Here is a 24,895-nt window from a genome sequence, read left to right as displayed (position 1 = left end):
ATTATTTTAAAAAAATAAAATATATTTTTAAAAAAGATCTGTTTATTTGAGAGAGAGAGAGAGAGGGAGGGGTTGGGGGAGGGGCAGCGGCAGAGGGAGAGAATCACATTGCAGATTCCCCACAAGCCCAGAGCCTAAGGGTGGGGCTTGATCCCACAACTCTTGAGATTATGACCTGAGCCAAAATCAAGAATTGGATGTTTGATCAACTGAACATTCAGGTGCCCCCTAAAATAAAATCTTTAAAAAACAATCTTGAGGGGCACCTGGGTGGCTCAGTGGTTTAAACCGCTGCCTTCGGCTCAGGTCATGATCTCAGGGTCCTGGGATCAAGTCCCACATCGGGTTCTCTGCTCGGCAGGGAGCCTGCTTCCCTCTCACTCTCTCTGCCTGCCTCTCTGCCTACTTATGATCTCTCTCTCTGTCAAATAAATAAATAAAATCTTTAAAAAAAAAAATAAAAAAAAAAAAAAAAAAAAAAAAAAAAAAACAATCTTGAGGGTCTCTCTAGGAATATCGGTCATGCACCTCCCGGTCACAGAGCTCACTGTATTATTACACAGGTGGTATGGGTACGGGTATGTGTCTTCTCCCCCATTCCCAGCTTCTGAAGGAGGGAAGTGGTAAGTTGAAGAATGTAAAGGATGAGCTAAAGTGAAGGAAAATGAAGTAAGGCTTTAGTTCTAGGAACCAATTGTGAGTACACTGTTTTGTGAGAGACATTTGAAGGCCTCACTCTTAAATACGTCATCAGCATAATAAGGTTCGGCCTTGTACTGGGCTAGACTAGACTTTTTTTTTTTTTTTTTAAGATTTTTATTTATTTATTTATTTGACAGAGAAAGATCACAAGCAGGCAGAGAGAGAGGAGGAAGCAGGCTCCCTGCTGAGCAGAGAGCCCGATGCGGGACTCGATCCCAGGACTCTGAGATCATGACCCGAGCCGAAGGCAGCGGCCCAACCCACTGAGCCACCCAGGCGCCCCTAGACTAGACTCTTGATCAACAAAGCATTTCTGCCCTAAGAAGTACTACTGAGTGCAAGAACATCAGTCTTTGCTTAGTAAATGAGTATCGGTTCTCTGGGATTACCGAGAGCATATTCCAAAGCTATGTGCCCTGCCTGGGTGTGTGCATCCCAATCCTCCCTCCGAGTAGGACTAGTGGCGCGTTGTATGGCTCTGTGACCTCTTCTGGGAACTGCGGAGCCACGTGGGTACAGTGATGCGATGTGAGGCCAGAGTCTGTATATTCAGGGCTTGACTGAGAGGGAGTCCACTCAGCTCAGGTCAGATCCCCCAGTCCTGTAGGGACTGATTTGCAAGCAGTCACCACGAACATGGAACCCAGGGCCATTGAGCTAGCCCTGCTTTAGGGCTGCCCGAGTTACAATCTTATGATTGTTACCCTCTTGTCAGTGCAACAACACCGTTACTTTATTTACTCTTTTGCTCGATTTTGTCAGGACTGTCCTGTCTTGCATTCTGGAATACTCTGACTTTCTAAAGCTATACCACTTTGAATGGGAAGCAAAAGGACCAAATGCCAGGATCAGTAATCTAACGCCAACGCCAGGTAGCCTTCCTCTGCCACGTTGAGACTGAAGCCAAAGCAAATAAACCTTCTTTCTTGCCAGCTGTCACCTTCTTGCAGTCTTCTGCTGATGCCGATCAGTAGCCGAAAGAGAGTGATTCCTGTGTGTAAAAGAGTTTTTCCTATTTCCTAAGAACAGTTAGATCCTCCAACTAAGTAGCTCCTTCTGTGATTCTGAGTAATCCTTGTTTTATATTGTGGGTATGATGGTCTATGAAGGGGAACCTGAAAATAAAGTTATCTTCAAAGCTGAATGTTCCTCCAAGGAAGAGATACCTGTGTGCTTGAATGGTCTGCTGATACAGAGTCTGCATAAGGTCAGCGCGACCTTCCATTTAGATCAGGTTGTAACCAAGTGCTTTCTCTTGTCCTTTCCTAGGGGAACCTGGGACGTGGTCGATTTCTGCTGACAACATTCTACAGACAGATGCCCGCACTGGAGTGGGAGTGGCCAGGAGTCCGGGAGTAGCCACAGTCTTTCATGATGTCCCAGGAGTGGTGAAAACATATCGAGAGGTAACCCTAACAAGGCCAGGGTGACTATTTCCATATTTGGGGATATGCACATAGAATACACCTCTGAGGAAAAGATATGTACTGACATGTCAGATATAAAGCCAGCCAGAAAACTGGAATACAAAGCTAAACGTGGTTAGGAGGCGCCTGGGTAGCTCAGTAGTTAAGCTTCTGCCTTCGGCTCAGGTCACGATCACAGGGTCCTGGGATCGAGCCCCGCATCAGGCTCCTGCTCAGTGGGAAACCTGCTTCTCTCTCTCCCACTCCCCCATTTGTGTTCCCTCTCTCTGTCAAAGAAATAAATAATATCTTTAAAAAATTTTTTAAGGGGCGCCTGGGTGGCTCAGTGGTTTAAGCCACTGCCTTCGGCTCAGGTCGTGATCCCAGGGTCCTGGGATGGAGCCCCACATCGGGCTCTCTGCTCAGCAGGGAGCCTGCTTCACCCTTCCCCTCTCTCTGCCTGCCTCTCTGCCTACTTGTGATCTCTGTCTGTCAAATAAATAAAATCTTAAAAAAAAAATGTCACTGTGGGCGCCTGGGTGGCTCAGTGGGTTAAGCCGCTGCCTTCAGCTCAGGTCATGATCTCGGGGTCCTGGGATCGAGTCCCACATCGGGCTCTCTGCTCAGTGGAGAGCCTGCTTCCCTTCCTCTCTCTCTGCCTGCCTCTCTTGTGATCTCTCTCTCTGTCAAATAAATAAATTTAAAAAAAAAATCTTAAAAAAAAAAAAAGAAAAAAAAAATGTCACTGTGGTGGAGTGACTGGGTGGCTCAGTCATTTCAGCTCAGGTCATATCTCGGGGTTATGAGACTGAGCTCCACACCGGGCTCTGTGCTCAGTAGGGAGTCTGCTTGAGATTCTCCCTCTCCCTCTGGCCCTATCCCCTCAAATAAGTAAATCTTTTTTTAATACTTTGATTAGGTATTAGAGGATATTCATATACATGTATACTGTCCCCCTGCACAGGATCTTTTTTTTTTCTTTCAAGATTTTATTTATTTATTTGACAGAGATCATAAGTAGGCAGAGAGGCTGGCAGAGAGAGAGGGAGAAGCAGGCTTCCCGCCAAGCAGATCCTGATGGGGAACTCAATCCCAGGACCTTGGGAGTGTGACATGAGCTGAAGGCAGACGCATAACTGACTGAGCCATCCAGGCGTCCCAATAAACCTTTAAGACAACAACGCCAGGGGCACCGGGGTGGCTCAGTCAGCTGGGTATCTGCCTTTGGCTCAGGTCATGATTTTAGGGTCCTGGGATTGAGGCCCTGTGTTGTGTTCCCTGCTCAGCAGGGAGTCTGCTTTTCTCTTTCCCTCTGCCCTGGGTCATGCTCTCTCTCTCTCAAATAAATAAAATCTTTATAAATAAATAAATAAATAAAACTGTGCCAACCCCTCCCCACAAAACAAGGTGGTGTGTGGTTTTAATATATATATATATCTCTCTCTCTCACTGCAGCTACTGGTTGGTACTAGACAGTAGGGCCAAGGGTTGAAGAGCTGGGAAGCTATTCTTGCAGTGATCCAGGTACGATAGGATGGTGCACAAGGGTACCAGTCTGGTAAGAGGAGGTCATGAGAAGTTGGTCAGATTCTAGTGTCCTTTATAGGGAGAGCTGGTAGCATTTCCTGGCAGATTAGGTGTGATCTGATGATGTAATGTAATCAGATACTATATCATTGACTTCAAGTTTTTAAAAAAAATGACTTCAGGTTTTTGACTCAATAACTAAAAGGACAGAATTGCCATCACTTGAGGGGAACCTCAGTTAAGCGTCCAACTCTTCTGCGAAACACATGCTGAACGCTACTTTCCCTTTTTACCTTTTTTTTTTTTTAAGATTTTATTTATTTGACAAAGATCACAAGCAGGCAGAGAGGAGGCAGAGAGGGGAGGAAGCAGGCTCCCCGCTGAGCAGAGAGCCCGATGCAGGACTCGATCCCAGGACCCCAGGATCATGACCTGAGCCGAAGGCAGAGGCTTTAACCCACTGAGCCACCCAGGTGCCCCTTTACCTTTTTTTGTAAAAGCAAAAATCTTCTTTGGATTTATTTTTCTTAGGGAAACCATTTACTAATATCTTTCTTATAAGTGATGGGGCTTAATGCAAATTTTTGAGAAGTGGAGGGGTCCCTGTATTTCAAGGAGGGAGGGAGGGATCAGCCATGTCAAACACTATCGATAGGCCAGGTAACCTGAAAACAGAAAGGACAGATGGGTTCGCAGTACAGAGTGGTTACTTGAAGGAGTGGCTTCAGTGCAATGACCAGAGCGGAAGTCGAGGGTATTGAGAGGACGTGTGGATTCAGGGCATAAGACAGCTCTGTGAGAACTGGAGTCAAATTTTTGTTTGGTTGATCATTTTTTGAGAGGGGAGAAAAAATGGTTTAGGAGTGTTTAGCAGAGAAGGGAAGAGTGCTGCAGGAGTAGGGAGAGTTGCGGAAGCAACGACCTTTAGTAGGTGAGATGGTCGAACAAGTGATGGACTGGCTTGATGAAGCCTTTTCTCTTTCCCCTAAAATCCATGCTGGGTCTCCCTCCTCAGTGCCCAGAGGACTTGTTTGTTCCTCTTTTCATTACCCAAATATAACAGTTATCATTTGTTGAACATCTACTGTGGGCTTGGCATCTTGCATCTGTTTTTTTTTAAATTTTGATTTTACATCAGTGTAACTCTCATTCTTAATCTTCACAACCCTGCAAAGTATTATCCCAATTTTATAGATGATTGAACTGCCCGATCTTTGCCCACATGGTATCTGGTGCCGTGTCGTAAGGAGTTCACAGTCTAGTGATGATAGAAATAATTACATGTGGACAATTTAAATAACTAAAACATAACGGACCAGTGCTTTACAAGTGACAAGTGAGAAGTGCTCCTAGAGTCCAGACGCGCCTGGCTGGTTCAGCTGGGGACTGTCTGATTCTTGATGTCAACTTCCAACAAATATTGTGTGTGGGGGATGCCTGGCTGTCGGGTAAGCATCTGCCTTCAGTTCAGGTTATGATTTCAGGGTCCTGGGATCAAGCCCTGCATCAGGCGCCCTGCCCAGTGGGAGTCTGCTTCTTTCTGCCGTCCTGCCACTCTCCCTGCTTGTGTTCTCTCTCTCTCTCAAATAAATAAATAAAATCTTTTTAAAAAAGATTTATTTAGAGAGAGAGCACGATTGAGTTGGGGAAGGGAGAGAATCTCAACCAGACTCCCCATCAAGTGCAGAGGCAGTTTTGGGGCTCAGGCTCACAACCCCAAGATCACGACCCTGAAATCATGACCTGAGCCATAACTGACTGAGCCACTCAAGCACCCCCAAAAGAGAAGGTATCTTAGACTAAAGGCAATGATGTGCAAAGGCAAATACAAGTAGATGTTGCTTGAAGACCAATGAATAAATCGGGGTGGATTCAGCAGAAGTTCATAAAGCTAGAAAGGGAAAATTAGAGAACATCTAAAGAGAACTTGTACGGTGAGCAGATAAGAGGGCTAGGGACAAAGGCAACGACTGGAGGAGCTTGAGAAGGGTTTCAGTGCTGGGCAAGCAGAGAGGGGGGTCACAAGGGAGGAAGTGGTCTTTGCTGTCAGAGGCTACAGAGAAGTCAAAAAGGGTGTGATGACCCTAGGTGGTGTACTGTGTAAAATCCTCACTTAACAGTTCACTGACTAGCAGACACCCACGGAGGCCTCTTCTGTGTAGCCCTGTGACAGACTCTGGAAACACAAGGATGAGACAGATGGCTCAGTGGGTTAAAGCCTCTGCCTTCGGCTCAGGTCATGATCTCGGGGTCCTGGGATCGAGCCCCGCATCGGGCTCTCTGCTCCACGGGGAGCCTGCTTCCTCCTCTCTCTCTCTCTGCCTGCCTCTCTGCCTACTTGTGATCTCTCTGTCAAATAAATAAAATCTTAAAAAAAAAAAAAAAAGAAAAAGAAAAAAAAACTCCTTCCCTTCCTGAGCTTTTAATGTCACGAACTGGTTTCAGCGTTCTTGAGTATTTGAAAAAACAAAAAATCGTGGTGGCGCTGAGGAGACTGTGTGTTGTGACATGATATACATTTAATGTAATGACAGAATGTTGAGAATAGTGACATAATGATACAGTGACAAGATAACACACATTTAAGCTGAAGATATTTGGGTGCAGAGGGCCGTCATAATCATCTTCTCTCATTGTAATCACGAAGCACTTGCCTTAAACACAAGGCACATTACAGGATATACGAAGATAAACTAGTCTCTCAGTTGAAGAACTTCGATTCAAGTAGGAATGATTTTTAACAAAAATACAAATCCAAAAAAAAAAAAAATACAAATCCCTACAGCACAAGACAGAACATTAAAGTACACTGAGAGAAACAAAGTACTTTGAAGTTTCAGAAAAGGCTGAGATTATTGAAACTAACGAAAGTTGCAGTTGTCTTTGAAGGCATTTTAATAGGGGTCATCCAAAGAGAAGATGGCAAACAGAATAATGGACAAAGACCTCCTTTTAGGGGAAAAAAAACCAAACACGTTATTTTCTTCTCAAAAGTAAACCGATTTTGTGGTTCGTAACTATGTGAAGTAGAAAGGCCCCTGGGCCTTGAGTGAGATGGCGCTTTCGGTTGAAAGCATAGAGAGGGAGAGAACAATATTTTCTAAGAATTAGGTACAGATTTTCCTTTGGTTTGCTCACAGGTGGTGGTCAATGCATCATCAAGATTAACGCTCAGTTATGACCTCAAGACCTACCTCACCAATACTCCCAATTCAACTGTGTTCAAGCTCTTCATCACCACTGGTGGAAATGGTGCGAATCTCAAAGGTCAGGCGTCTCTTAATAGGTCTGGGTGATTGTTCCCATCCTTCCTGTCTTCCTTCTCATGTACCCCTTACAATAGCAGTCCATATTTCCTTTTATTTCAGAACTGACTCCACCTTCAATAAATAAATCATTGACTGTTGTGACCTCAAAATGACTCAGTACCAGGTTTTGATATAGGCTAAACTTGGTCGCTGTCGTTTTCTAGTTATAACCTTGCCTGAGAGGTGGCCTAAACCAGGGATTTCCAAATATGGCTGATTTTCAAAGTTACCTGATGAAATTTTTGTAAAAATATGGTCTTAGGCTCCATCCAGATAGTTAATAAGTTTGGGATAAGGCCTCAGACCCAATTCTTTTCCAGCTTCCCTAGATTTAAGAAGTGTTGGAGTATGCGACATTTTAACTGTGATTTGCTCAGCAAATTTACCGTGTTTTTTGTTCTGTACTGGGCTATAATTTACTGTCAGTAAGAGGTGGGGAGGTGGTGGCCGGCCAACTCAGAGGAGCATGAGACTCTTGATCTCAGGGTCATGATCTCAGCCCCACATTGGGGATAGAGATTACTTTAAAAAAAATAATAAACATGGGCACCTGGGTAGATCAGTGGGTTATGCCTCTGCCTTCGGCTCAGGTCATGATCTCAGGGTCCTGGGATCAAGCCCCGCATCAGGCCCTCTGCTCAGCGGGGAGCCTGCTTCCCACCCCGCCCCTGCCGCCTGCCTCTCTGCCTCCTTGTGATCTCCGTTTGTCAAATAAATAAATAAAATATTAAAAAAAAAAAGGTCTACGAGAAAATTTTAAAAAAAAGCGTAACCGACTGAGCCACCCAGGTGCCCCTCATTTAACAATCTTATGTAATAATTATCATCATTTTAAAAATGAGAAATATCAAATCTAAGAGCAAGTAACATGTAGTTAGTGGCAGAATTGGTAGATCTGGCCCGCTCCAAAGTCCATGTAAATTCTTTCATTCTTTTAAAGAACAAATTCTGTTTTTTTTGCAAGAGAGCATGCAAAACCAAGAAGTCCAAAATATTACTGTCTATAAAATTTAAGTCTAATTGCCCTTTTGGTCATTCAGTTCTTAAGCACTTACTTTCTTTTCACATTATTTAATTTTCTAAGTATAATCTAAGTATATATAAATATTTTCTTTTTAAAGTTCCAGGTTCTTTTACAAAGTATTAAATATGTATAACACATTCACACATTGCTCTCTGCCTTAAGATACGCAGATCGCAGTTTTTGCCCCCAGAATCTTTCTAAAAGCACAACTCCTTTGATATTGCTGATAGTCTCCAAAAGATGAGAATGGTCACCGGACTGACTACTGGCAGCTGAGAAAGAACTTCAGCAAACTGAGGCCATTAAGAAGCTGTGCCGGGGAAAATCTTGGACAGGACATCAGCTCCTACTTAATCTCAAACGCTGCCCATTGAAACTGTCCGTTTCTTGATGGCTGTGTGTCTCCTACTTAAGACACCATTTATAATATTCTGGAGATCTCTAATTTGAATCACACCGCAATCAGTTATGGAAAATCAGACTTCCTAGACTGAAAAGCTACCTCCCAGCTGTAATCGCTGTCCAGTTTCCCTGAATCTGTCTCATTCCCACTGACGCATTCCGGAAACTTCTGAAAGAGGACCCACCTCTGATATTGATAATGGAAGTGCCCCACAGTCATGCACACATCAGCAAAAGCAAGGGGCTTAGATCATTCTTTTATCTTGACTGTAGCAGGAGCCAAAGGGGCTGGCCGAAGAAGACAGAACTGACCCCTCTCTTTTGCTATTCTTTAACATTTTTTATTTAAGTACTTTCTACACGCGGTATGGGGTTCGAACGAACAACCCTGAGATCAAGAGTTGCGTGCTTCTCTGGCTCAGCTGCTTCCCTAGCCTCCCGTTTTAAGATTTACTTATTTGAGGGGCACCTGGGTGGCTCAGTTGCTTAAATGTCTGCCTTCTGCTCTCGTCATGATCCTGGAGTCCCGGGATGGAGCCCCGCATCGGGCTCCCCAATCATCAGGGCGTGTGCTTGTCCCTCCCCTCTGCTTGTGCTCTCTTTCTCTCACATAATAAAATCTTTGAGAGGTGAGAGAGGAGGGAGACTCTCGGGCAGACCCCGTGCTGAGTGCGGCGCCATCACAGGGCTCCACGTCACAACCTTGGATCATGACCTGAGCCGAAGTCAAGACTCAGCTGCTCCACAGACTCAGCCACCCACGTGCCTCACTTTTTTTTTTTAAATCAAACCACCGGCTCATGTAAGTTTCCTCTTTTACAAACTCTTATGGCAGTTTTCTCTCTTTTCTGCTTATTAGGATCCTGTACCCCAGGTCAGGCCTCGGCCATCGCGACAGGACTTCTTCCTGAGGGCCTTGTGCTGTGCCGCGTGCAGTTCAGCAGCAGTTTGCCAGACATCCCAGCAAGCAGGGTCTTCCATGTCCACGCGGGCTTCAGCATGGAGAGAGGTGGGTCCCACTCGTGCACCCGGCGCCCTTGTTTCTGTCTCTGCACACGGGCCACTTCCTTCCTGGGTTGCGTTTACACTTTGCCGGTTCATCTGCTGGAGAACTATGGAAACTTTCTCAACCAGCGTTTTTGTTTAGTCTCTGTAACACCCTGTGCTTTTCTCTTAGAGTCTTCTACTTCTTTGCTAGTCCGTCCCTGTTCTCTCTGGGCTTGGATCATTCATCTTTTATCCCCAGGAAGTAGCAGTGTTGGAGTGTTTGTTGTTGAACTGAAGGATGTTCCAAGCAGAGGAGCACTAACTAGCATAAAGTAGCAATCGGCGTGACATTGGAATTTCCTGAGTCACCTTGTAAAATGAGAGGATTCGTGTCAAACGTGAGGCCTAAGTAGGATAGTGCTACCGTCCAAGACCTGCTCCAAGGCCAGGCAATATAGCGCGAGCAGCGAGCAGCCATGGCCGGAAGGCTCACTCAGCAAAGTGGTGGGCACTAACCAGAATGCCTGGTGCCAGGACAGCGACTAGGTGTTCACAGGGGAGCAAGTCAGGGCTTTCTCATCTGCACCAGTGCGGTGCGGGGAGACCCGTCACAGAGCAGAGATGCACGGAACGCTGCAGACAGAGAAGAGGAGCAGCTACCTCGAACCTGGGGGGTGGTCAGTTTTACACAGCAAGGCTCGTGGAAGGGTGACTAGGAACGCGCTAGATGTGAGAAGGCCACAGGCCGGGACATCCCAGGCAATAAAGAGCCTGGAGTTTGGCGGGACACAGAATGGAGAGGGAAGAGGCAGCAAGGCGGTCAGGGAAGGGCCCTGCAGTAATCCAAGCTTGACCTGCTGAGGGTCTAGCCCAAGTAACAGGGAGATACTAACAGAGGGGCAGGTGTCAGACATTTCAAAAGATGAGTTAGCAAGATCTGGATGGCTGGATTTAGGAATGAAGGAAAGGGTGTCTGTGAAAAGACAGCTGAGTTGAACTAACTTGCAAGGATAACTAGCACAATATTCCGTCGAGATATGGTATGACAGGGAAGTGACTAAGCCATGCTCAAAGCACTTTCCACAAACCCTTTCCTGATCTTGGCAACTGCTGGTTACTTCATTCTACATCCGCTTAATTTCCATTTGCCCTGTGTTATTTACCGCTCCCTGGCACGCTGATTTAAGCAACAAGTTCAGCTGTGGGTTGCCTGGGACTGTTTTTCTTCAGTACATTCTCTCCCCACATTGGCCAACAGTCTGCCAATAAGGAACACTCAAAATTGAATTCACCTTTTCTTCTCTACTTGCTTCCATGTTTCCTTCCTATTTCCAGCCAGCTGGCTGAACAGAGCTTCTGAACCTTCCCCGCTCATTTTTCATCTTTCCTGCAGGGGTTTATGTCTGCCTAATCAAGGTTCGACCCCAGTCTGCAGAGCTGCTCCAGGCCCTCAGCGTGGCTGACACCTCAGTCTATGGGTGGGCCACACTGGTCAGTGAGCGGAGCAATAATGGAATGCAAAGAATCCTTATTCCTTTCATCCCAGCCTTTTACATCAACCAGTCAGAATTGGTTCTTAGCCGCAGACAAGACGTCGGGGAGATCAGAGTGCTAGGGGTGGAGAGAGTTCTTGAGAAGCTAGAGGTATGTGAAGCACTGAACCAAAACATAACTGAGATCAAGGTTTTGAAAAAGGAGTTTTCATTCGTAGTCCAAGGGCAAAGGAACAGCTATGGAATGACTTTGATAAAATTCACCATGAGCGGGGGAGGGGGGCCACGGTGAGGGAGCAGGGAGGGAGGTGGTTCTTAAAACCGAATGAAGAAAACCTGTCCTCTTCACAATGCCAGGGGACTTCCAGAGTCCAGAATTTAGGTCATGAGCTTTGTCAGTCTGGAAGATAACAATCTTTAGAATTCTAGTTTGAAACTTTTTTTTAGGGGCGCCTGGGTGGCTCAGTGGGTTGAGCCTCTCTCTGCCTTCAGCTCAGATCATGATCCCAGAGTTCTGGGATAGAGCTCTGAATGGCATCGGGCTCTCTGCTCAGTGGGGAGCCTACTTTCCCCTCTCCGCCAGCCTGCCTACTTGTGATGTCTCTGTCAAGTAAATAAATAAATTTTTAAAAAAACTTTAAAGAAAAAGATTTAAAGATTTTATTATTTGCTAGAGAAAGAAAAAGAGCAGGAGAGGGGAGATGGTCCCAGGGAGAAGCAGACTCCCCATGGAGCTGGGAGCCCCATGCAGGACTTGATCCCGGAATTCCAGGATCATGACCTGAGCCAAAGTCAGTCCCTCAACCAACTAAGCCACCCAGGCGCCCCAAAAGTTTTATTTGAGAAAGAGAGCATGAATAGGGAGAGGGACTATGGGAGAGGGAGAAGCAGCCTTATTGTTGAGCAGGGAGCCTGATGTGGGGTGTGAACCCAGGACTCTGGGATCATGACTTGAGCCAAAGGCAGTTGCCCAACCAACAGAGCCCCCCAGGTGTCCCCCTGCCTTTTTTTTGGGGGGGGGGATTTGTCTAAGAGCGAGTGGGGGCAGAGGGAGAAAATATCCAAGCAGACTCCTACTGAGTGTGGAGCCCAACACAGGGCTGGATCCCTCCAGTCCTAAGAGCAGGACCCGAGGGAAATCCAAGAGTTAACTGGCGGCTCAACGGACAGAGCCACAGGCGCCCCTGGTGCCTTCCCAACTTTTTTGAAGCCTATTTTATTCTCACAGATCATCCTCTTCCGTTAACTACTTCAACACATCTGAGTGTGAAAAAGCAGATGGCTTAAGATTGCTCACTAGAAATACACGGATCTTACTGTATGTTTAGAACGCAATATTGATACAAAACTGATTTTCCTTGTCAGACAAGTGCCATTTTATCTTTTCTCCAAGGTCTTCCCCAGCTCCCCAGTTCTAGTGGTCTCTGGCCACAGGCCGTCTTCCCTCACACCTGGCCTGGCTGTCTATCCCGTAAGGGTAGTCAACTTCACCTCCCTTCAGCAGACGGCATCACCCATTTTCATCACTATTTCCTGTGAGCTCACCAGTCAAAGTGAGGCTGTGCTAGTCAGAGCTCTGAAGGAGAAGTCTGGTGCAGGTGAGCACTGGGGCTTGTTTTTATCTAGAGAAGGAAAGACCGCAGAATTTATTGCTTGATGAGAAACATTCAGCCACTTGGCTAGGATTACTCAAACTAGCTGGGGCATGGATCTTTGTTTTCCAAGCCTACCTGGGGCGTAACCTTTCAGGAAGCTCTCTCATCACCATCAAGGTATTCTACCTACCTGACGTATTTAAGAGTAGTTATTAAGAACTATGGTCTTGTTCAGGTACTATTTTCTGTCGTAAACCTCTTGATAAATAAGTTTCTTCAAACACATCTGGCAGATCTTTTCATGTCAGCCAGTGGGCAAATGGCGACAGCCTTAGAACTAAGACTCTGCTCTCCAAACTCCGGATTCTAGCCATGACTCGGTTTAGAAACTATGCCCCGTCTGGGCGATGTGGGAACACGTGCAGTTCCGGGCAAGTGCAGGAAAGCCGAAGGGTCCTCCTCCTTGTGCCTCACCTCTACCTGCCCCTCCCTCCAGAGAATGTTCTTTGAATGAACCCTTGTTCGTCTCCCATGAAAGGTGTTTCTACAAGCACGTGATACGTACTGGCCAATACCCTAAGTGCATTTTATATGCATTTGTTCTTTTCTAACTCTGAAGTAGATGTTTTTCCCTTTGAGGAACTGGAGATGCTCAAGTTTCCACGACTAGAACCAGTGTTCAATCTGTCCTGTTGTAAATCTAGAGTTTTAATGGGCTTCTGCAAGGGTCCAATGGATAGAATTCCAGGTGCGCATGACCTTCAACAGGGGAAGTCCTGCACCTTTATTTTCTTTTTTTAAAGACTTTATTTATTGGTCAGAATGAGAAAGGGCACAGCAGCGGTGCTGCAGGCAGAGGGAGAAGCAGGCTCCCCACTGAGCAGGACCCCGGGATCATGACCTGAGCCGAAGGCAGCTGCTTAACTCACTGAGCCACCCAGGCACCCCTGCACCCTTATTTTCAATTAACCTCTAACTTAAAGTTACCATTTCCAATTTTATGAATATAGGCAACAAGCCACAGTAATAGCAATACGTAGGACTGTCACCTACAGAATTCAGGTATTTTCACGTTCCAATTAATTAGATACCAATGTTCACTTCAAAATTACACAAAAAATTACAACAGTTATCAGACATGAGTCTAGATCTTTGTTACTAAAGCACATTACTGTATCAAAAAAGGCCTTTTTAACATCTTGCTAAGTGTATACATAGCTGTATCACAATTAAGATTTTTTCTGTTTTGGTTAACTTCGCCAAAATTGGTTTCCTTTATTCCTACACATTTTATTTTTTGCATTTAAGAACGTTCTGAGATAGGATCCATACGGCCCAAGTTGTTCACAGCGTAAGAAGCGGTTAAGAACCTCTGCACTTCTCAGAGCTAAAAGAGGGACCAGGGGGAATAGTATAGCCCTGGTGAGTAGAAGTGGTCAGACAGAAGGTCCAACCCAGCCTTCAGCTTATGGACACAAGCATACTGCCGGCCCGCTGGTATATGCCAGGCATGGTACCTAGTACAGGAATCAGATTTAAGCCAGGGCCTAATTAAGGAGCTAGTAATCAGTTCATTGTAGCCAGAACAAAGCAGTACTGGAAAGGCTCATCATGTTTCATAATCATAATCCTGTTCCTAATCAATTTATTTGGACTCTTACCCTGTAAATACTGGAAAGCCAAAAGCTTTCAACAATTGGACCTGATCAAAGATTAGTATAGAGCACCTTGTCTTTAGTGCATCTTTACTTCAAACTACTTCAAACTGTTCTTCAGAGCAAAGCAGTTTGTAAACAGTTCTGAAACAAAGTATCATGAGAAGAGAGACCACTCACAAATCTGAAGGCTAGAGGGCCTACACTAGGGATGCAGACTAGGAACTAGGTAGGAGGACCTGGTGACAATATGGATATATGGTAAGACCTGGAAGTTCAGGGGAGTCTGCTGGGGCACATGTTCGTCTCTAGACACTGAAGAATTTGAAAAAAACCAATGTCCAATGTCAGGTGTGCTTCAAAAACACAAGTCTTAAGTTTTATTGAGGACAGTGTTATACAAAAATCAGAATGCTCCCTAAAAACCACATTCTAAGTAAAAAATGACGAGAACCCTTGGAACTGAAAAGTGGTTGGGGATCCAAATAAGAATTTCAGGTTAGAGGGGTCAGAACTGGAAGTTCAGTTGCCACAATCAGAAACTTGGTCAAGAGAAGCAAGTCACTTGGAATTAAAATACACAGGAAAGGTAACAGGCATCTTAAGATAGCATATCCATTTGCTAAATACCCATCTGTAAGTTGGTAAGAAATACAAGATTCCAAGTCTGGGAGTTTATGATCTAGGACTTAACAACAAGCCAAAGAGGCAGAGGAACCAAGTACATAATTTACCTCTTTAACCCTGTTAAGAAGCAAAACAACTTCCCCAAGGACTGGGTTCTGAGAGCTTCTGCTGGATGACCGTGTGTTTTTAGCTTTAACTATTACACTGTATCGTTCTGACCAATACACAGATCAATTTGAAGACTCAGGTATCCTCCAGAAGTTCCTGGGTTCTCACCAGACCATCATCCTCTTTACCCTCTTTGCCGTACTGGCATCAACGGCTTTCATCTTTCTAGGTAAGTTACCCTCACGTTCAGCACCATGGACGTTTGACTTAGAAACTGCCTTAACTTCACCAACTATGAGGATGAAAATTAACATCTCACTTAGGACAAACAGTTGGAACTCATTCAGCCTCCCTAACCCTGGTCACCTGGTGGACCAAATGTCCCGCCCAACTTACCGAGCAGTAAACTGCCCGTGACAGACTGCACTCGGAAGCGGAAACCACCGCTAAGCCTTGAGAGTGGTGCTATCTGCCTTCTTTTGCCAGCCTTTGATGCCTTCTTAAACAAGATACAGACGGTTCCAGCTGTTTATGTACCAACTCTAGGGGCACCACAACCAGGTAAAAAATACCCCCCCACCTATGAAAAGCTCGAACTACTCATACGTCATCTGCTTCTCCCTTTCACTCCTAGGTTCTTATACTTCCACCACACGTTCTCCTCCACCTTTCGTGAGTCCACAACCCCCACCAGGCCAGAGTCGGCTCCAACACTGGCTATGGAGTGTACGGCACTGACCTCCACCGGGACGGAGCCCCTCAGCTGTCGAGGACTGGAGCCGTAAGACCCCAAACTAGGCTTCTGAGCACTGTAAATAAAGGATCCTAAACTGTTCTAAAGTGTGCTGGGATGTGTTTTAAAGGTTATGTATCCGTTCTTCACGCTATAAAAACATAGAAGTGAAATAAGCGTTTTTATATAGTACCCCACGTTTTTTTACCAAGATCAAAGATTTACTCAGTAAACCTAAGTGGACAGAAATGTCCCAAACACACTTTTTAAGTACTTGGCCACTTACTTGCCCCAAACGACTCTAGCAGTCCACTCTTCTGGTTGCCCCTGAGGCCTTGAGGTGGGAACTTCTAGCAGTGAAACAAAGACAATAAACAGAATGTATCCAAAATCTGTTTATTGGGGTAGCGTCCCACTCATCTCGACTGCGGGTGCTTTCAGTGCTGCTTCCGCCTGAAGGAGCATCCTGGAAGGAGGAGGTTCCGACGTTAACTTCCGGCCCACCCCGCAAAACGGGCCCAACGACCCGCCCGCAAGAAAGCTCCGTCTTGTCCCTCTGACCCTGCGGCTACCCCCCCAGTCGCGTGAGAACCGCCGCCGCCGGCCCGAACGCAGACGCTCTAGGACCCCTCGGCCTCGGCGCTCAGGGCCTGGGCCCTAAGAAACACGAGGTCGGCCCAGCACCGTGCGGGACGAACGCCCGCAACGCCCGCAAGGTCCACGAGGCGGCGGACAACCCGACCACGGCCGCCGGGCCTCACCTTCTGTAAGCCTCGCCTTCCCTCCCGTGGGCTGGCAGAGCACAGTGGAGCAGCCGACGCACAGCACGACGGTCTGCGCGTGGCTGAAGACGGTGGTGATCTTGTAGCAGCCTGCGGAGACACGCCGCGCGCCGGCGCCTTAGACGCCCGACCCTGCCTTCGCTCGGGCGCGGCCGCGTTCCCGGCGGCCCCAGGACTCCCCGCGGGGACCCGCGCCCCGCCTGGCCCTCCCCCTCCCCCGTCGTCGGCCCGCGGGCGGCGCCCCTCACCCGGGCACTTCACGTCCATGAAGTAGGAGTTGGGGCTCTGCACCAGGCGCTTCTTCTTGTGCTTCCGCTTCTCCTCTTCCGGGGACGGGTGCAGGAGGTCCTTCGCGAGCTACGACGGGCAGACAGGCGCGGTCAGGGCGGCGGCCGGCCCGGCGGCAGCGGCAGCTCGCGCCGCCCGGCGTCCGCAGCGGGGCCGCCATCTTACCCCCGCCCCGGGCCGCGCGCCGCCCGCCCCCGCGCCCGCCGCCTGAGGCCCGAAGCCCGCGGCCGGTGCCCGCGGGCCGCACCCGGCGGAGGAACGTGCGCGCGCGCGCGGGAGGCGAACGCTTCGCCGGGACCCGGGCCGGGGAACTCACGGGCATGTTCTCGTGGGGAGGTCGTCACCGCCGGAAAGGAGCGAAAGCGGAAATCCTGCCGCTTATATCCGCCGCCCGCCGGAAGTGACGCGCGCGCGTTCGGCCGCCATGGCGGAGTCCGCCCGCCGCCGGGGCTTGCGGCGCCGCGCGGGTGGGAGCGCGTCAGCCGGGGCGGCCGAGGGAGACGGCGCGGCCGAGCGGTGCCCGGGACTTGGCGGAGACCTTCGGTGTCTTTCCGCGGGTTACGCTGCCAGTGAGCCGCGCGGGGCAGGAGAGTCCCCGTTGCCCGCGCCGCGCTCCGCCGCTGCGTTTGGTCGTTCGGCCCCTTTCCTCGCACGACGACGACCTCCGACACGGAGGAACTGCTCCGCGCGCGGTGCGGGCCAAGGAGCCGCCCGGGGTCCTGCCCCCTCCCCGCCGAGGCGGCGGTGCCCCCTGACGCTCCCGCAGCCCTTCCCGCCCGTCGGCCGCGGCCCCGACTCTCCGAGCTTCAGACCCTCGCAGCGCGGGCGCGCTTGGCCGGGCGGGAAGAGAGCCCGAGGAGCGCAGCGCCGGCCTCCGCAGCCCCTTTGTCGCACGGAGGCTCGGAGACGACGCGACGCCTAGGAGTCCCGGGAAAGGCGTGTGCGTCGGGGGCGTGCGGGCGAGAGCTCCGCCGGGGTCCGGGGCCCTGACGTGCCTCCGCCGAGTTCGGTGCGGTGAGCCCCGCGCCGCGGCCGGTGTCGCACTCCCAGCGCGGCCGACGGCCGGCACCCACGGCCTCCAGCGCGCCGCCGGGGGCCGGGACGTGCCGGGGAAGCGGCCTCGCGGCTGAAACGGACAAGCGGGGGGGGCGGGGCCGGGGCCGGAATGAGGGGGCCCGGGCGGCCCGGTGCGGCGGAGAGCGGCGTCGCGCAGCCCGGTTTGCGGGCGGGAAGAGCCCAGGTCGGGGCCGAAGGGACAGGACCGCGGACGGGTCCGTAGCGGACGGGCCGTGAAGCCTCTGCCTCGGCTGGGGTCTTGACCGGGGCCCAGGCGTCCGGAGCCCCCGTCGGCTGCTCCCGCCCCTCCTCCCCCTGCTCGCGCGCCCTCCCGCCCGCTGTCTCGCTCGGAGAAAGACATAAAGTGACGGACGGAGACGGGGCGGGCCTGGGCGCAGAGCCGGCCGCGACGAGCCGGGGGACGAGAGGGGTCTTCGCGCACCCGCACCGCGCGCGGTGGCCGCTGAGAGAAGCGGGGTTCGGTTTCCTCTCCGAGCGTCTCCACCGCCGCGTTTGCCGGGCTGCAGCCTTCTCACGGCGCTGACTGCGCTGTGCGGGCCGCCCCGTCGGAGCAGGAAAGCAGACGGGTAGCCCCGGTCCGCGCCGCACGATCCCACACGGGGTCCCCGAATAAAGCCCCAGGAGGAGTCTTGGCGAGACGTGTGTGCGGCGGCGGTGCGTGTCCGCACGTCCGTGTGCGCGCGGCTGCCCCCCCGCCCCGCCCCGTGGGGCTGCAGGACGCCGCCGCCTCACGCCGGCCACCAGGGGGCAGAGCGTCCCCACAAGTGGCTGCGGTCGCGGGGCGTCCCGCCGCTTTCCCGGGGAGCTGGGCCGGACCTGAGGGCGGGCCACCCCGGAGCCCAGTAGGGCCCCGAAGGCGGCCAGCCTGGAGTGGCCCTCGGGTCCCTCGTCTCAGCACCCCCCCCCCCCGTGGTGGCCCCCGCCGTCAGCCCGCAGCCCCCAGATTCCGCCCGCGTGGCGGAGGCTGCCCCGTCCCCACGGCGTCCCCGGCGCGGACTGCGAGCGCGCGGGGGGCGGCGGCCAGGGGGTGGGGCCCAGGGCAGGGCCGCCTCCCCCCGTTCCCGGAGCCTGGGCGGAGAGGGAGGAGAGGGAGGAAAACTTCCTGGCCGGGGCTCCGGGCAGCGCGTCCGCCCGCCCACCGGCGCCTCCCCCGGCTCCCCAGTGTCCGCCATGGCCAAGGCCTACGACCACCTCTTCAAGTTGCTGCTCATCGGGGACTCGGGGGTGGGCAAGACTTGTCTCATCATCCGCTTCGCAGAGGACAGCTTCAACAGCACCTACATCTCCACCATCGGTGAGCCCGCCGGCCGCCCCGGCCTCACCCCTGCGTCTCCGCCGGCGCGGGCCCCCCTGCCCTGTCCCACACCCCCGGCTGCCCCAGGCTTGCAGGTGACTAGTGGCCCCGCTCTTCAGTCCTCCAGAGGGAGGCTTCTCAGCCCAGGCCCGGCCCGCCCGCGCCCGCCTCCGAAGGGAACCCAACCTCGAAGCTCTCAGGCCGCGGGACTTCTGGGTTGGCCCCTCGTTTTCCTGCTGCCATCCTCCCCTCATCCGGTCCTTCTCCCCAAACCCACGAGAACCCTGGTGCGTTTGCCGCGCATCGCTCCCCACGCCCCCATTCGCGCTGACCTCTGAATTCCCTGTGCCCCCAACGTGCTCTCCCGTTCCATTGGCCTCTTTCCATCCTGCTGAGTTTCAGACCCTCCCACTGCACCCCCACCTCACCACTTCCCCGTCTCCCTGCCCCTCAGATTAACGGGGCGGCCAGGGTGGGGCAGAGGGACCCTCTGTGCTAGAGAGCGGCCCAAGGGCTGGGATGGCCCAAGGGCTGGGATGGCGGACATGCAGTCAGCCGGGCAAGGAGGGTAGGAGTGGGGGGACTTTTGGGGGCTCTGAGTCAGCCTGGTGACTCAGCCTCCTTGCTGGGCTCCCAAAGGGCTCTGGGGAGGGGCCCACGTTGCCTCTAAGAACGCTGCCTCCCCTCCTCCCTTGTCTTTCTTCATCTCCTCTGGCCTGGGAAATAAAACAAGGGGAGTCTCAAGACAATTCTGGTTAGAAGAGCAAAGGAAAATGCCCTCTTTTTCCTAGTTCAGCCTCGGGAGGAATTTGTCTTGCTTGCAAGTGTGGCCTGCTCCTTAACTGACACAAACTGCCTTCAGCTACCTTTTTCCTGGCTCTTTGTCCTGTAGGGCTGGAGGGTGGCCGGGCATCGAAGTATAGCGTTCTAGGAAAACAAGGGAAGAGGAAGCTGAAAGTCCTATTTTTAAAAAAAGATTTTATTTATGAGGCACCTGGGTGGCTCAGTGGGTTAAAGCTTCTGCCTTCAGCTCAGGTCATGGTCTCAGGGTCCTGGGATCGAGCCCCACATCGGGCTCTCTGCTCAGCGGGGAGCCTGCTTCCTCCTCTCTCTGCCTGCCTCTCTGCCTGCTTGTGATCTCACTGTCAAATAAATAAAATCTTAAAAAAATATTATATGACAGAGAGAGAGAGGTCACAAGTGGGCAGAGAGGCAGGCAGAGAGGAGGAAGCAGCGCCATCCCAGACCCTGAGAACCTGACCCGACCCGGAGGCAGAGGTGTGACCCACGGAGCCACCCAGGCGCCCCTGAAAGTCCTGTTTTGAGGGAGACACTGAGCTGTCAGCCGGGGTGGCTGGGTGGACCCAAGAGGTGCCCAAAGCTTCCTCCCAGGAGAATTTCCAAAACCTTGCCCTCCCAGGTCCGTAACATGGCAGGAAAAACTATGCTTACTGTACAAATACGGCTTCGAGAAAATTCTTGTTTCACTGGCAACAAGGTTGCTTCCCAAGGGCAGCCCCTGCCGAGTTCCTAGTGCCGCGGCTGCCCCAGTCCCTTGTCTCCCTTTGCTCCCTCGGTCTCAGCCTCAGCGTCTGCGCTCTCCCCCAGGAATCGACTTCAAGATCCGCACCGTGGATGTAGAGGGGAAGAAGATCAAACTGCAGGTCTGGTGAGTGAACCCCCAGCACGGGGGGGGGGGGGGGTACAGTCCCTTGGCTCCCCCCCAAGGCGGTCCCTCTCCCACTGCGGCTCCTCCCGCCACCTCTCCCAGGCCACTTCCTGTCACTCCCCTCAGACGACCTCCTTCCATCTCTCCTCCAGCCCGCTCAGCTTTTTTCAGCTTTTTTGTAACCGTCGCCTTTCTTGGCTCCAGAGCATTCTCTGAACTTGACAGTAGATGTCTGCAGGGCTGTCCCGCGGGAAGGGCATTCAGGCAGGTCCCCAGCAAGCGGCGGAATTGAGCCGGTCAGTGTGTCCTCCCTGAGTTCCGGAGAGCCCGGACAGCCGAGCTGCGAGGGCCGACCTGCCGCCAGAGAGCTGCGGGCCACCAGCTGTGGGAGCAGGGGTGGCCTGGAGAAGCTTTAGGACGCCGCGGCGAAGAGCAGGTCGGGGCTTGCTGAATGACCTCCATCCCTTACTGAGCCCCTTCGCATCTCTGCCCTCGTTTGTAAAGCAGGGACCCGGCGACAAGGGTCCCGAGGGTAGGGCCAAGGAGGTGCTTGGCATGGAGTAAGTGTTGGACAGATAAGCCCGAGAGACCTTGTCCCTCCAGTCTGTGTCATCTCCCAGCCGTCCTACCTCCTGTTCCCCCTTTACTGTTTCCTGGTGCTGTTCCTTTCAGCCCCGCCATGTTGCAAGGCTACATCCGTAGCAGGGGCATTTCTGTCTGGAGAACCGTTCCCTCTTTCCTGCCCCTTCTTCAGGGACACGGCTGGCCAGGAGCGGTTCAAGACCATAACGACTGCCTATTACCGTGGGGCCATGGTACGAGGTGTGGGTCTGGACAAGGGATGAGGCAGCAGAGTGGCGCTCTTCGAGCACCCGGGGCAGGGCTGGGGCGGGGAAATTGGGAGGGGGCACTGCGCCAGGTGGAGGACCCCACGCAGACTATGGGGAGAAGCTTGGGGAGAATTTGCAGGCTCACTTGAAGGGGCAGGAAGCCGAGATGGGGGGAATGTGGCCCAAGGCTCCGCGGTGAACTCTTGCCATCCCGCAGGGCATTATCCTAGTATATGACATCACAGATGAGAAATCCTTCGAGAATATTCAGAACTGGATGAAAAGCATCAAAGAGGTAAAGACCCTTCTGAAGGGATGGGAGACCAGGAGCCGTGAAGGTGAGCAGGACCCTTGACTCCTCCTGCCTTTGTGCTCCCAGAACGCCTCAGCCGGGGTGGAGCGCCTGCTGCTGGGCAACAAGTGCGACATGGAGGCCAAGAGGAAGGTGCAGAAGGAGCGCGCTGTGAAGGTGAGGCCCGGGCCAGGCTGGAGCTGGGTTCCAGAGGGCTGTCATCCTGTACCCACCTCTCTCCTTCCCCTCCGCCGCACAGCTGGCTCGCGAGCATGGGATCCGATTCTTCGAGACCAGTGCTAAGTCCAGCACGAATGTGGACGAGGTGAGACACGCCCCGAGCCCACCCCCACTCCCAGAGGCTGCCGTGGACAGCAAGCCCGCCCCCGCCACCGGCCTGCTCTGACCACCCACTCCCTTCCCCGTCAGGCTTTCAGTTCCCTGGCCCGGGACATCTTGCACAAGTCAGGAGGCCGGAGACCGGTGAGTTGGTTCTGCTGGAACGGGCACAGCTGTGTGTGTACGAGCACACCCCTTAGGGGTGAAACCCCGGGAGGGGAGCGGTGCTAACGCCGCCCAGGGCAGATCCCCTTCCGGCAGGTACAGACCCCGGGCACCCACTGTCGCCTGGCCCCGTGCCCTTCCCCTCTAGGGCAACAGCCACAAGGCCCCCGGCGCTGACCTGACACCTTGTGACAAGAAGAACACCAGCAAGTGCTCCCTCGGCTGAAGACCCTAGGCCCGGAGGCTGAACCTGAGGGAGGCGGGGCTGTGGGTGGGCAGGGAGGAAGCGCACGTGGGACTCGGAGGGGCTGGAGGTAGGTAGACGGTGGAGAGTAGGAGCAAATGGAGAAGAACACGGGAAGGCGAGAGACGGAGAGGAGGTAGGACAGAGAGGGAAGGAGAAGCAAGGAGGAGGGAGGAACGGGAGGAGAGGGGGCAGGAAGAGACGGGAGGAGGAAAGAACCGGCCCTGGGGGTCAGACCTTCCCTGGGCTTCTAGGGCAGACATAAATGTAAATAAACAGTTGATTTGTTGGTACCGGATCAGGTTTTAGGGCTGTGTGAGAGGTTGGCTCAGTACCCTCTGGAAGTCTAACCCGATGACCCTGCACGGTCTTGTCAGTATGAAGGACCAGCAGCCACACAAAAGTCCCCAGTTTGGGTGACGTTCATCATCAGACCCAATTCCTGCCTCTGAGGTGGTTGGGCTGCCGGAATCGGGCCGGCTTCTTGTGAACCCGGGACCTGTCCCCACATGGATGAGGACAAAACCAAGGAGATTATCTGAACCTGGAGATCTGCATGTCCTTTTTCTGTTATAGGGTTGAGAGGAGCCTTGTGGGCAGAGCCTTGGCCTGGTTTCCAGAGGACTCTTTCTTAGGCCTTCTCAGGGGAGTGAGCCCTAGACTCAAGGAAGTAACAGGTCCTGGTTTTATCCTGTGATTTCTTCAAGCGTCTCTAACTTCACCACCAGTCCTCTTAGGTAGCTGGTAGGCATTATTCTCCGCTTTTATAGATGAGGAAAATGGGACACAGAGGAGATTCATTTAGTCATAAATTTTTTTTTTTAACATATTTATTTATTTGAGAGAGAGAGCGAGCGAGCGCACGCACACGGGGGTGGGGCTGGGAAGCGGACTCACCGCTCAGCAGGGAAACTGACAGGGTGGTGGGCGCTAGCGCGGGGCTCTGGGATCATGACCTGAGCCCAACGCAGATGCTTAACTTACTGAGCCACCCTGGCACTGTAGTCAGTAATCTTTTTTTTTTTTTTTTAAAGATTTTTATTTATTTGGCAGATAGAGATCACAAGTTGGCAGAGAGGCAGGCAGAGAGAGAGAGAGAGAGGGAAGCAGACTCCCCACTGAGCAGAAAGCCCGATGCGGGACTCGATCCCAGGACCTTGGATCATGACCTGAGCTGAAGGCAGTGGCTTAACCCACTGAGCCACCCAGGCGCCCTCTTTTTTTTTTTTAAAGATTTTTATTTCTTTATTTGTCAGAGCAGGAGCACACAGCAGGGGGAGTGGCAGAGGCAGAGGGAGAAGCAGACTCCCTACCAAGCAGGGAGCCTGATATGGGACTCGATCCCAGGACCCCGGGATCATGACCTGAGCTGAAGGCAGATGCCTAACCGACTGAGCCACCCAGGTGCCCCACAGTCATAAATCTTTTTTTTTTTTTTTTAAGATTTTATTTATTATTTATTTGACAGACGGAGATCACAAGCAGGCCGGGGGGGGGGGGGAAGCAGGCTCCCTGCTGAGCAGAGAGCACAATGCGGGGCTCGATCCCAGGACCCTGGGATCATGACCTGAGCTGAAGGCAGAGGCTTTAACCCACTGAGCTACCCAGGCACCCCCACAGTCATAAATCTTTATTGAACATTTAGTATGTGCCAAACATAATGGTCAATTTTGGGTGGAACTTACAAGAAGGACAAGCAAATTTTAACAAAAATAGTTCCTGGGGCACCTGGGTGGATTAAGCCACTGTCTTGGACTCAGGTCATGATCTCAGGGTCTTGGGATGGAGCCCCGCATCGGGATCTCTGCTCAGCGCCTGCTTCCCCCTCTCTCTCTCTGCCTGCTTCTCTGCCTACTTGTGATCTCCCTCTGTCAAATAAATAAATAAAATCTTTAAAAACAACAACAAAAAATAGTTCCTAAGAACTGAATAACAAAGAGACAAAACTACTGGCCTGCCAAAGAACCACCATCCAAAAGCTCAGGCTTGATGACGCATAGTCCCCATAAACATCCACAGCCCCCTTGGACACTTGCACAGGAGTTTCTGAACAGCAAAATTATCTCACAGACAACCTTTTATCAGGGTTCATGAAAATGGCACATTTGGCTTCCACAAGTTTAATTTACGATAGGAAGTTCAAGGCACTTGAGAAATCCCCGTGCCGGCGGCATGGAAATGGATGGCACAACCTGGGGTCCGCGTATCTGTGCCGCTGTTTGTTGGTAAAGGACAACACCAGGGAAAAGCCTGACCATGCTGGGCGGAGAACTTCGGAACGACTGCATACATGTGTTAAGTTCCAAACTTCTGTGGGGTGAAGATCAGCCCTGGGTCTGTGGTCAGCA

General features: G+C 51.8%; 3 protein-coding genes across 6 annotated transcripts in view; 2 read left to right on the top strand and 1 right to left on the bottom strand.

Annotated features, from left to right (window-relative positions):
- Positions 1-15,669, top strand: part of NUP210L (nucleoporin 210 like) — a 75,667-nt gene extending 59,998 nt beyond the window's left edge. Inside the window, exons 33-40 of one of the 2 annotated variants that reach the window (XM_045982328.1) lie at positions 1,972-2,108; positions 6,776-6,902; positions 9,229-9,378; positions 10,750-11,000; positions 12,243-12,447; positions 14,956-15,063; positions 15,321-15,395; positions 15,469-15,669. In XM_045982328.1, the coding sequence (XP_045838284.1) occupies positions 1,972-2,108; positions 6,776-6,902; positions 9,229-9,378; positions 10,750-11,000; positions 12,243-12,447; positions 14,956-15,063; positions 15,321-15,395; positions 15,469-15,572 (1,157 nt within the window). In that variant the 3' untranslated portion in view covers positions 15,573-15,669. The remainder of the gene's footprint in view (positions 1-1,971; positions 2,109-6,775; positions 6,903-9,228; positions 9,379-10,749; positions 11,001-12,242; positions 12,448-14,955; positions 15,064-15,320; positions 15,396-15,468) is intronic. The other variant, XM_045982329.1, reaches the window with a different exon arrangement.
- A 278-nt stretch (positions 15,670-15,947) lies between these two features.
- On the bottom strand, positions 15,948-16,986 carry RPS27 (ribosomal protein S27). Its single transcript, XM_045982333.1, has 4 exons — positions 16,954-16,986; positions 16,598-16,706; positions 16,329-16,439; positions 15,948-16,033 (listed from the first exon to the last, which is right to left on the bottom strand). The coding sequence occupies exons 1-4, from the start codon at positions 16,957-16,959 to the stop codon at positions 16,005-16,007; spliced, it is 255 nt and encodes an 84-aa protein (XP_045838289.1). The 5' UTR covers positions 16,960-16,986; the 3' UTR covers positions 15,948-16,004.
- Positions 16,987-18,697: 1,711 nt separating this feature from the next.
- Positions 18,698-23,565, top strand: RAB13 (RAB13, member RAS oncogene family). 3 transcript variants are annotated; one of them, XM_045982332.1, is made up of 8 exons: positions 18,698-19,008; positions 20,617-20,677; positions 21,432-21,492; positions 21,725-21,802; positions 21,887-21,976; positions 22,059-22,124; positions 22,229-22,282; positions 22,452-23,562. In XM_045982332.1, the coding sequence occupies exons 1-8, from the start codon at positions 18,885-18,887 to the stop codon at positions 22,527-22,529; spliced, it is 612 nt and encodes a 203-aa protein (XP_045838288.1). In that variant the 5' UTR covers positions 18,698-18,884; the 3' UTR covers positions 22,530-23,562. The 3 variants fall into 3 exon arrangements, with proteins under 3 accessions (XP_045838288.1, XP_045838286.1, XP_045838287.1); XM_045982330.1 differs by having other exon boundaries at positions 18,943-19,008; positions 21,350-21,492; positions 22,452-23,565; XM_045982331.1 differs by lacking the exon at positions 18,698-19,008 and adding an exon at positions 20,906-21,113 and having other exon boundaries at positions 22,452-23,565.
- Positions 23,566-24,895: the final 1,330 nt, after the last annotated feature.

This window comes from Meles meles, chromosome 17 (assembly GCF_922984935.1).
Source record: "Meles meles chromosome 17, mMelMel3.1 paternal haplotype, whole genome shotgun sequence".
In the NCBI taxonomy this organism is placed as follows: Eukaryota; Metazoa; Chordata; class Mammalia; order Carnivora; family Mustelidae; genus Meles; species Meles meles.
Note: the sequence above shows the minus strand (reverse complement) of the source record. Positions and strands in the feature narration are given on the sequence as shown.